The 12,056-nt window shown below is 40.3% G+C and overlaps 1 protein-coding gene across 2 annotated transcripts in view; it reads right to left on the bottom strand.

Moving 5' to 3' along the window:
- The window catches only part of MMRN1 (multimerin 1), a 35,815-nt gene extending 24,078 nt beyond the window's left edge, over positions 1 to 11,737 (bottom strand). Inside the window, exon 1 of one of the 2 annotated variants that reach the window (XM_064416934.1) lies at positions 11,070 to 11,737. In XM_064416934.1, coding sequence (XP_064273004.1) covers positions 11,070 to 11,593 — 524 coding nt within the window. In that variant the 5' untranslated portion in view covers positions 11,594 to 11,737. Of the gene's footprint in view, positions 1 to 1,288; positions 1,687 to 11,069 lie in introns of those variants that run through there. The other variant, XM_064416935.1, reaches the window with a different exon arrangement.
- Between the last annotated feature and the right edge of the window lie 319 nt (positions 11,738 to 12,056).

Genomic DNA, 12,056 nt, shown 5'->3' with positions numbered 1-12,056 from the left:
AATGAAGGGTCAGGCAGCATTTCCATAGCCATAGACTGTGCTGAATTTAGAAGGTAAAAGGGGTCTTAAAAAGCAGTAAAACTATTTCATAAAACTTCTTTATTAAAAAAAATGCCATTAGGGTATTATTAATTTGGTTTTTTAACAGTCATTAAGTTGCAACATTAATCTTTGTCTCAGGAACCCTCCCAGATGGAGTCTGGAATGCATCTTGAATAAAGCATTATTGTGCTTCTGCTGGTGGAACAAATGCCTATTTGGCCTAGTACTGAATTTTTTCTTTCATCTTTAACTTAGTGCAGCCTTTCAGAGGATCATGTTATTCCCTTGTCCATGCTGAAAAATATTTCATTTTTGACTTATCAAGTTAGTGACTAGACATTGTTGGACTAGACACAGTTGTAGGACTGGTGGAGCTGCAAGAACTTCCAAACAATATTTGCATATGAGAACTTAAAGTTCATCTGTGTTGTGTTTTGCTGCTAAAATTTTCTTCCGGTTGTAGTAGTTCTTCTCATGTTTCATTAATATATATTTACATTTTTACTCCAGATATCATACTGTGGGCTCCTTAGAGTGGAAATCAAAATACAATTAATACCAGATTAATTCCATTTACTTAAGTGGCATTAGTACAGATTTACTGTGTTTCAAACATGAAAAACAGCACATACAAAAAAAACCCACAAAATAGTATCAGCATCTATCCTTAAGTGATTGCTTTTGTCTACAGAGATCCGACCAGTGTATGCACATTAAGATCAGTAGTGCTGTAGTAGGAAAATGATTCTGGAGAAAAAAGCAGGATAAGCCAGAAAGATACTAAAACTAACAGATTTAATCTCACAATAGCTCTACTGCCAATATTGCAGCACACCCTTTCACAACACACATTGTTTATTTGAGAAATAATGTGCCTCATATTAAATGGCCTTTTATTGAGTGCCTTTGATCTGATTTTGCTCACTCACTCTCCACTTGCTTGAGAGTTTTCATTAAGATAGTATTTCTTCTTAATTAGGTATAAAAAGGCTGTGCTTTTTTGATGTTTCCTTTAGGTTCTCACTCCTTCAATTCCTGCCTTTTATCTCTGTTTATTAATTAAAGAATCCATAAATATTTACTAAAAGTGAAATGCAGCTATCAAGCATAATCATAAAGATTAGGTGTTCTGCTCACTTTCTCTGGGGAAGTCAGAAGCAGCTATATTTGAGAGACATAAAATTGGCAAAAAAAGGAGGAAATTTTAGTCTTTCAAATTTTGCAAAGGAATAAAGAAGTTACTTACCCACCCCCCCTGGGTAGGGCATGTGGGTCCTTCACAGTCTCCTTTATCACAGAGATTGGAAGTAGTAATAATGAAGTAATAATGATATTTGAGTTAAACACCAGCAGCAGAGGAGACTTAGTGCCCTTGGAAGCACTGCCAGGAAAAGAGCCCTTCCAGGGGGCTTCCTCACTGAGCATCAGGGAACACCAGAGCGGGGCTTCTTCCTAAGGGAAAGGTCAACCACACCAGCCAGGCACAGACCTCCCCAGCAGCAGAGCTGCCAGAGCACCAGGAACCTGCAGGCAGCAGTGGGATGGCAGGAACAGATCAAGGAGCAGCCCAGCTAAGGAGCCATGTCCATCAGTCCAGAGACTGATGGAGACAAGCACCCTCACAAGGAAAATAGCACACCCTCCAGCCTGGGTTTAAGTGGAGTGCTGGCACAGGGTGGAAGGTACAGGTGATGTTGCTTAGGACCATCAAGGCTTGTTATCCTGCTCTGTGTAGGCAGATCTCTTCCCTTTCACAGCTGTGGTGAGGGTTCTGCAAATTCATACCCAAGATTAAAAACTGTATTTTTTTTTTCTCTGAAGTGCAGCACAGAGATTAAAAAAAACCCCAAACAAACAAACAAAAAAACCCTCTCAGCATATGAATGGGATACTAAATATTCCTTAACAAATGCAGGAAGTGATTCTGGGCCAGACTGACACTGATCTATTCAGGAGGAGCTCCGACTAAGCATGGGGTTTTGCTTATGATTTAAACTAAGTATAGAGAATGTAAATATTCAAATTCCTAAATAAATCTTAGCAATTAACTGATGGCATACAAAGTCTGCTGAGAAAACCTCTGAAGCAATAATGCCATCTCTAGCTGTTATGCAGTACCACATGTGCATTCCTGTTCCACGTTAGATCTCTAGGAAGTGAGGAGCTAAAGCCTTAGGCAGCTGGGTGCTAAGCATCCCTCCTCTGAAAATAAAGAAGCCAAATATAGGGGTCAAATTATAAAATCTGGGCTACAGTGAGGCAGGGGTGAGGTGAGGGACTTGGGCCTGTGGCTCCCTAGCCTGCACTTTAACCTTGCATGCAGATCTGACAGCTCACCAGAGAAAGGGATGAGCAGAAGCTGTACAGCAATATTGTCCTTGACAGCCAGTTCTGCAGTGCACATGTTTGAGGTATACATAGTAACTGAGAGCCATTTTACACCTGAGCAAATGGGGTCAAAAGATAAGAGAATGAAAATAGGCACTTAAAAAATTGCAAAAGACATGAAAGCACTGGAATATAGTTTTCAGTTAAAAAAATAAACAACCCTACCTCCCCCCCAACCTTTAAAAATTCACATTATTATTATTGATATTATTATGATGATTATTATTACTATTACTAAGGGTGTCTAGATTTGAGGAACAGCTATTGGGACTTGCCCATTTGGAGATGCCTTCCGAAGGAAAATATGTTACAGTACACCCCAAATATTAAGGGCTATTCTTATTTTTTAAAGACAGTCTGAACTCAGCCTCTGGTCTCTACCAAAGATGTAACTAACTTGAGCAGATTGTTTCCATTTAAAATATTTAACTCATTCTTAATGTATGTCAGTGCAATGTCTGAAGCTGTAGTTCTCACATGGCCCAGCAATCTTTGATCAGGCTAAACTGGAGGAAATATTCACAGGAAAAGAGCCCCTGGTGTGACTCATAATTAAGTTTACGCTACCAATGAAATAAGCTCATTAAGAGACGTTAAGAATGTAAATATAATTTTGAAATCAAATTGTCTGAAAAAATGTAGATTTGGAAATAGAAGATGAAGCGTGGCAGAAGAACTATGACAGGCTGTGTTAATGCAAAGGCAGAACAGAAGACAACTGATTTGCATAACAGGACTTTAAACCTGAAAATCCTCTTTACCCTCCCTGGAATAATTTATTCCAGATCATCAACACAGGCTTCTAACATGCAGATTTTGTTGAGAGCTGGAGCAGCCTAGCGTCTCTTTTGCATTGAGCCTGATTTCAATCAGGAAAGCTGTATTTAAAAACAAAACAAAACCCCCACAACATACAACAGAAATCCAGCCCGGAAAGAGCGGTCCCCAGCTGGCACAAAGCCCAAGTGACAGATTTCATCCTCCTCTTGCATGTCTTGGCCAGGAACACGCACTGGTGGAACGTGTGCGAGAGTCCTCAGGCCTTTGAAGCAGCCTCCTCGATGTGGTATTTGCTGTGATATTTCCAGCTCAAATTAAACTATTCCCAGCCCAGCTCTGCACTCGGTGTGGTTGTGGCTGTAGCCAAAAGTGACATCCCACCCTCAGGGTGAGGAAGCACCTACGCCGAGAAGCAGGGCACGGTAGGAGGAGCAGCATGGAAGCTGTGAGCCCGTCTGCTCGGCAGCCTGGGCAGCCGGAGCCCTCTGGGCCTTGGGGCCATTCCCAGCTCCAAATCCTGAGCAGGGAATTGGCCCGGGAGCCCGCCCAGCCGGCTGGAACAAATCGCCCGCAGCGGGCAGGGACCCTTCAGCGGCACCCAGACGCTGCCTCGACGCCTGTCTGCAGCTTTTGGGATCCTCGCCTCCCGCTTCGGGGGGCACTCGAGAGCTCCTAAACCCTAACTAAATGTCTTTGCGCTGTTAAGCCCCGTGCCGAGCCGCGCCGAGCCGGGCTCAGCAGTGCCGGGCACGGCGGGCAGGGGGCGGCCGCAGCCCGCGGAGCTGCCGGCGCTGGGGGACGCGATGCCTCTGGAAAGCGAAGTATGATTTACACTGGGTTGTTTTTTTTTTTAGGGTCCCTGCAGTCCCCCCTTCACAGCACATTTCCTTTGTAAAATGTTCCCTGGGTCCATCGCCGAGAAAAAAAGCAAACCTGACAAAACCTGCCTGTACGTGATTCCTTCCGCTTGCTTGTAAGCACAGATCCTTGTTAGTGGTCCTAAAGCCACTCCACAGGAGCGTCGGTGCTGGTCGGACCACAAAGGGTATAGAATCAGTCATGCCCCCTTCATATCGTACCTGAAAATGACTGATTTTTGTCTGTGAGCGAATTAGATTACCCGGCTTTTAATAGAAATGCTATTCAATCAGCCCAGCTGAACATCACAGACTCATGAAAATGAGATTACTGTGCTGCTGACGGAATACAAAAGGATCCAGAGCTGGAGCTGCTATCGAAGTTCATGCCCAGCTTGGTGGTTGTGCTCATTCACCATGTTGTATGCAGTTTATTTCTATTTCACAGAATAACTGATGAAATACTCACCTTGATTCTACAACGGTTTTAATTTTATATTGTCCTTTACATCTGAGCAAAGAGGATGTACAAAGATGCTACAAGCATGCTAGAGCCAGGAGATGCTGGTTTTTCAATTTGCTTTAAACAACCTGCCAAGTTTGGATGAGGAGAGATAATGTTGATTGACACAGTGTAAACACTCAGATTGTAAGGATAGCAAGCACCCTCACAAGGTTCTTTTTTGCAATTGCATGGGAGACTGGCTTTAGCAATTTCCTTTGAATTCCACTAGGTGACTACAGAGACTTCTTACTGTGATATGGTAAATTCTATATCTTTAAGTGAACATCGGTAATCTTTCAAAAATATAAGCTTTATTTCAAAGAGAAATTATAAGCTTGAACAAAAACCAGTTAATTCTTTAGGTTCAGTGCCCAGCTTCCTTTGCTCTGAAATGTATGAATCTCAGCTGCAATAAAAATTCAATACTCACTAGAGACTGACCATAAACAAATCAAATTGGAAAATGTGTTTTGCAAGCTGGCTGGAATGGAAGAAACTAAAAGGTGCATCTGACATGCAATATCAAATAGTAAGTGATAGTAAAATATGTTATAGGATATGTTTTTATCCATGAGAAACACCTGACTTGTTGACACTGACTGGAGCATTAGGTGTCAAAGATTTGTTTAATGTTTTTTTTTCAGGACTCAGTGTCCTGACATTTTGTCCTGTCTATTACAAAACACAAATTCTGCTCTCATCATTCATTTCCTTTTTTTGTATTGCAGTACTGAAGCCTTGGACTGTGAACAGCCTCTTTGTTTCATATGAATTTTTATTTATTGTTTGTCCTCCCTTGTGCTGCAAAAATTAATTCACCATTTCCACATATCTAGCAGTTCACCAGTCTGTTTAAGCATTTAAACTGTTCTCTTGTTGCAAATCAGATCACCTCTTTAATACATGATTTTCCACTCCATGTTCAGAGCCCTTTAACACAATCAAACTTTTCCAGACAGAATTTAGGCTTTGGGGAAGATATCCATTGATCTCAAATCTTTGATAATTAAACAGTAAAACACATCCAAAAATGCAAAAAAACCTGCTCTTTAAAGAGGTCTGAATTCCACCTTTTAACTTCAGGAATATAAATTTATTTTCCATCTTCTAATTGACCCAGTGTACAAAATTCATTAAGGCAGTTCTGGTCTTGTCTACTGCAGTATGTCAGTGATGGGTTTTTCACTTTGAGAAATACTGACAATACAAAAAAAAGCCTTTGTAAGTGACAAAATGAAAATATAAAAAATAAGATCCATTAAAGTTTCAGGGTTGAATTTGTCCTTGTTTATAGGGTTGTTTTGGGCAGGTCCTCTTTTCTTGTTTCCCTTCATTAAATGATTAAAAGCTTTACCAGTTTCTTTGTATCTGATTTGCCACTTAATCATACAGATACATATTTTTATGCTGTCACTGTCTGATCTTATGGGGCTCTTGAACAAAAAGGATCTGAGCCAAAGTCCATGAAATTCAAGGTGATGGGTTTTTTTTTCCATAGGCATTTCCTCATGAGCAATGGTGTTGCTTACCAGAAATGTGATACAAAATAGATGCTCTGTATCAGATTTGGCAGAAAAATTGACAATTGCAACACTTGCATTCTCTATCTGGCAACACAGATAATGCCTTTGGAAAACACATGGGGACACCTTGCTGCTGTCCTCTCCTTGCCAAGTCTTTTCTAGAATTAGTATCAGTTCTCTAAAATGTTAATTATATTCAGATTTGTAGAGAATGCCTATTTTCTCTGCATACCTGAACAGATGTTTCTGTTGTCCCCTAAATTAAATGCCACAAAGAGTTGACTATAGTAGGTAAATCCTAACACTGTGTCCAGATTGGTACAGCAATCCTTATCTATTCAGAGGGGTGAAGGGACATTCCAGGGATAGAAAACAGTCTCTTCCTAATCCTTGCTGTTCCCATGGCAGATGAAACAAAGAACAAGAGCAAGATAAGCATGAGCATTAATGCAATAGTTAGTGTAATGAGGCAAACAGAAACCTTTCTTTCCATCCTGGAAAAAAATCAGAAATCATCTGTATAGAGGTGTCTTTTCTGATCACAGGAAAACTAAACAACAAGACTCTGAGGAGGCTAACTACTTTGTGAGTATCTCAAAAACAACTTCTGATAAGAAGTGATTTTTTTTTTCCCCAGTTCTATGTGTCCTGTCCTGCTGCAAACAGTCTGCCCTGACTCTAATAGCCATCACTGCCTTGGGACTGCTATGGGAGTAACACCGAGCTTAGCATGTGCAGGAAAATTGGATTGTGGGCTTACAGCTGAGCATCAGAAATACATTCAAGGTGCTGCTGGATCAGAGTGACTTATTGCAAAGATCTGCATAGCTGTAGTACAACATTCTGGGGATGACGATTGTCAAACCCACCCTGGCACAGCCACCAAGGCAACCTCAGGCCTGGGTAAGAGCTTCTTCCTTCCTTCCTTCCAGGTCATAGTGAATATACCCAGTGAGGCTGAACCCTGAGCCATGTGTGACTCTATTTTTTGTAAATGCACAGTGATGCAAAATCTTAGGAAATCAATTCGAGAATTGTTCTCTCTGCTCCATTAAAAAGTGACACGATGAAAAGAGACTGTGAACCTTGCATTAACTGGGCAGTTAAATCAGGTTTCTACATGCCTCATATATCTGAACCGTCTGCTGATCTTAACCATTCATTTTAATTTGTCAGTACACTAGATTTCTACCAAGCTGATACAGGCAAAAGCAATTTCCAGAGAGAAATGCACACGTCTGGTCATGAGAATGAAATATTTCAGCACTCCTATCACATGTGACAGCTAAGCAAATCTGTCCCTGGTGCTGACTCTATTAAACCCTTCTGTGCTTAGTAATAAAATACTGTCACCTCACCATCACCCAAGGTAATGGTAAAGGAAGGCTATAAAGACCCTCAGTGGCTTCAAGATAACTGGAAAAAGTGTTACATACACATAATAAGAGAAAAGAGTAATGCAGAGCCACTCAGCAATGTGGGGATACTGTGCCTAATTTACAACCTGAATGCAGGTCTCATGTATTCAGCAGCTGCCTTGGATAGGAATTAATAAAATCAGGTTCAGAATGAAAAGATTATTGTGCTGGTCTCAGGACTCCACCTGAGACTTCTCCATTGCAGCACTTTTGTTTAAGCTGCTTTACACAGTGAAATGCTGCAATTGTCTCTCTCCACAGGTTGAAAAACATGTATCTCAAATTAACTCAATTGAAAAGAATGCATCATAAATTTTCTTCTTTCACACTAAATTGATACTCAGATTTATGTCACTTAATTTCAGAGAAATTCTCTCACTCTATGTTTCCATTATTTCTTTATTCACTGATATGGATTGCATAAAACTTTGAAGATAGGTAGAAATAAAGTTTAAAAAAAACGAAAGAAAAAAAATCACATATTTGTAGAGACATTAAACTTCACATATCAGAGGGTAAGTCAAATTCATTACTAGGAGTGAAGAAATTAATTTTCCTTCAGCTCAGGCCATTCCAGATGTGCTTCCTATGAAGTTTTCTTATCCTCATGAAAGCTTGGGTGCAGACCGTGCCTGAAGGTTGGATACCTCACCATAGAAAACACTCTTCTGAAATGGTTTGAGAGCAGACAGCAACAAATTGTGTTCTCCTGTACCTATTCTAAGGTTAATTATAAAATCATTCCAATGTGAGGGAACAGGTCTTAATTACATTTCTGTGCCAGTGAAGAAAAAGTAAGAGATTAATTTTCTTAGAGAAAAGGATATGCCCAATATTTAGCCCTTCTATTACCACATCAGGATGTGCTAGAGAGAGGTTCAAAGCCTAACCTAGTTCTAGAGTGCGTGTGACAAGATATGGGTGCATAATATTGTCCTCACCTAACCTAGGGTAGAGACAGAAAGGGAATTATCTTTGTAATTAAGCCACTAAGGCACATGACCTCCTTCAGAAAGGAGTATTTGGGAAATTAATTTTGTACAATGGATGCATATTGTACCTGACAGCCTTGCAGACTCTCTAACAAAGTGCATGTAATGGTATTTTTAAAATTATAAATGTTTAAAAATAAATGCTCATTCTTTTCTTCCTTCTTGTTTTCTTTCCTTGTCTCTCACAGATTTCTCCCTGTTGTTCCTTCTATATGGAGCGTCCTAACATCAGCATCTCTGGACATATACTAGCACAATGGGTTGCCATAAAGGATTACAGAATCATGCAGCTCCTACAAGGTCACTCAAAAATTCAGGTTGGAGTACTGACTATAACCAAGGAGGTGCTTTAATTCAAAGTAGATTCAAAAAGCAAATTGTTCTTCCAAATTTCCTCAGAGACAGTACACTTTACAGCTGTGGAATCTGCTATTGAGTCATGCTCTGCTCAGGCTTCAAATGAGTAAAATCTTGAAGAAAGATGTGTCTTTATTGGAATTCTTGCAGTATCTTTTTCACTTTGTGTTATAGGACAAATTATTTAGGGTGTAGTCATTGGCACCTGCACTTAATGAATAAAAATTTTTGTCTTATGCATATTTTCTCAGCAGTAGCTTTTCAGGTGTTTCACAGCAGTGACTGATAACAGTCAACACCCTAGACTAGGCAATTTCTCATGTCCTTGCTGAAAAAGAAAAATGAGTCACAAGCAGGTTTATTATTCATCCAGGTCTAATCCGTAAGGAAAGGAAGGTGGAACAGTGAAGTGACTTAAGTCACAGTCCAGGTCATTGCAAAAGTGGAAGGGAAGTTCAAAACACCACATCTTATTGTAAAAAACATTCATATACAGCAGGAAGACAAGCCTTGTAGCACAAGAATCTTATTGTGAAAAGGACTGAGCCACGCCTAAAACTGTAAATATTTTCTAGAGAGGGAGGGGCTATGTAGCTCAGCAGTTTGAGCAAGAAAGTGGAGATTCAGCATCCAATTTTATTCTGAGGTTTCATGCTGCTACACATTCCTGTAAATGTGATATGCAATCCTGGCTTTATTGCTAACTGGATCATTGGACTCCAATATGCATGTTGCACAGCACAGCAGTGCTCCTTGACCACCCATGAAATCAGGTGCTGGCAAATACAAAATTTGCTTCTTTTGCTTCTCTGCAGTTGCAATCATGTGTCGTTATGATAAATAAAATATGTGACCATCTTCACCAGAGACTAAATTTTTGCTACTTGTATTTATATCTCAAGTAAAAGGTAGAAATCTGCTGATTCACAGAGTTTTGTTGAAGATTAATTTAATTGGAATACTGTTATTGAAGAAAGCTGTGAAAGGTAAAGACCAAAGTTTGCGTGTATTAGGATTTATTTCAGTGGAGATGTAGCTATCAGCACTCATGTAAAAAGAGACTCCATTTAACTCAGGTGAACTCAGACACTCTGCCAGACACTGGTAAGGTGGTGTAACAGATGACTTGCAGAACTTAAGGAGTATGCTAGGAAAGCTGTCTGGGAAGCACAGCTCCTTTACTGGGCTCTGTCTTCCAAGCAAAGGACTCCTTTCCTTTGGGTCCTTATGCATTATTTCCCTTACACACCATCCAAAACGTGCGCAGATGAGTGGGAATCTTTTCTTTCACTTGAAGGTACATTAAATCCCAGCCACATGCAGCAAGAAAATTGTAGGAGTGATGATTATTCTCCTTTCCATGAATTTGGATGCTACTATACAGGAATGTAGTATCAAAACAAGAAATCTATATTCTGAAAGCCCACTCTCTATAAATACTATGGAAAACAACCAATCCTTTGCATCTTTCATTTTCTACCGGTATCTGATTATATATCAGCAATTAAGGGAAGCTTGCAATATCTGCAAAGTCAGTGTTAATATCCCCATTGAGAACTGAAGACATTGGGGAACAAAAGAAAGAATTGAGTGCTCCAGAACTATAAAACTAGACAGTACATTTTGATATACTCTATTATGCACAGCTATTGTGTATTAAGTTATAGAGCTCTGAATGCACATTCATCTATAACATCACTTTTCATAAGTTTTTTATCACAGAATAGGATGTTTCAAATTGTCAGACATTGATGCATTTTGTACATTTAATTGCTTGTATTTTCAATTTAGTGGAGAAGTTTACAAACACAATATTTTTAATAGATTCAAAATGAAATAGTGCATTTGCAATTTCATTAATCCACAAGAAAAGAAAGGAGAAAAACAATCAACAGTAGTTTACTGTGCGTAAAACAGGGGGCCATCTATTGTAGTCCTTTCCTACCCATATATGATAATGACTTCCCTGTTGATTTTGAGATAACCACCCTAAGGAATAAAACATTGCAGCATTTACTCTGTTATAAATGTTACAATGGTTTTGCCTGAGTAAATGCTGCCAGTTTGGTCCCTTGCTTGTTTTAGATGGTCTTTTTTTCAGGTCAAAAAACAATTTTACTGAAATTGTTAGGACTTTTGCCAATTATGCCACTGGAAACAGGAAAATAAGTAGTACATAGGAGACAAGAAAAAAATACATAGCTTACTTTCCCCTGGTACTTTCAAAGCCGGATGCTTTGGAGTTGGCATCCTGCTGGCTCCTGGTGATCCCAATGCTGCGAGAGGACTGCTTGACAGACCCATTCCCTGTAGCTGTATCCAGGCTTGTAGTGGCCCCTTGAAGCAGAGGGATCTCTCCAGCAGTGCTTTGTAGGGTCCCTTTGCTGCGAGACGAGCTTCCTCTCTTGTCTCTGCCAGAGTCACCATCACTGTGTCCATTTGACTGGCTTGCAGGGGTAGAGATTGTAGGACTTGGAGTTTTCTTCACTGCTGTCATTCCCAGTGTCTCGCCTGCAGATGCAATAGGAGGTCCCTGTGAGGCACTTGCTTTGGCAGCTTGAATTTCAGAGTGGAGTGACCCCCTAATCGTGGTCAGAGATGGAGTCGAGTCTGAGTGACTTGTCTGGCTTTCATCGCCTTGTCCTGTGGTCCAGAGCTTTCCTAGACTGCTGAATCCAGTGCTGCCCCTCTGTAAGTGCAACAGGAGCAACAAGAAAATGATCTCTTTCATTCTGATGATTTGTAAATGCTACAAGTTATCTCACATTTATTTCCTAAACAAGAAATCCTGTAGTTTTCTCTCCTCCTGGGCTGCTGCTCAGATAGTGAGCCTAGCCAGAGGATGCCCTGACAGGCTTTATTTCTGCAGAAAGGAAACAGGTTTTGGTGTTTCCAAACTGACTGAGGAAGCCTGGTTTCCTGTTTCTGTGGATCCCTCTGCAACCCGTGACCCCTTGGAGAGCAGGACCCTGGCAGCCTATGTGGGAGGAAAAAAAGAAGTCTGCAGAAGGCACAGGATAAAGATTAATGGTGTGATAGAAATGTGGAAAAATATGTACTGTGAAGTAATCCTGAGGGATAAAACCTGAAATCATTAGCTAATTTTCCTTTCACATGTACATGTACGGACAAGTGACTTATCACATGTGCCCTTTGGATGGTTCAAACTTTTGACCTTGTTATTGGAAAAAGAG

This window comes from Passer domesticus, chromosome 4, assembly GCF_036417665.1.
Source record: "Passer domesticus isolate bPasDom1 chromosome 4, bPasDom1.hap1, whole genome shotgun sequence".
NCBI classification, from domain to species: Eukaryota; Metazoa; Chordata; class Aves; order Passeriformes; family Passeridae; genus Passer; species Passer domesticus.
Note: the sequence above shows the minus strand (reverse complement) of the source record. Positions and strands in the feature narration are given on the sequence as shown.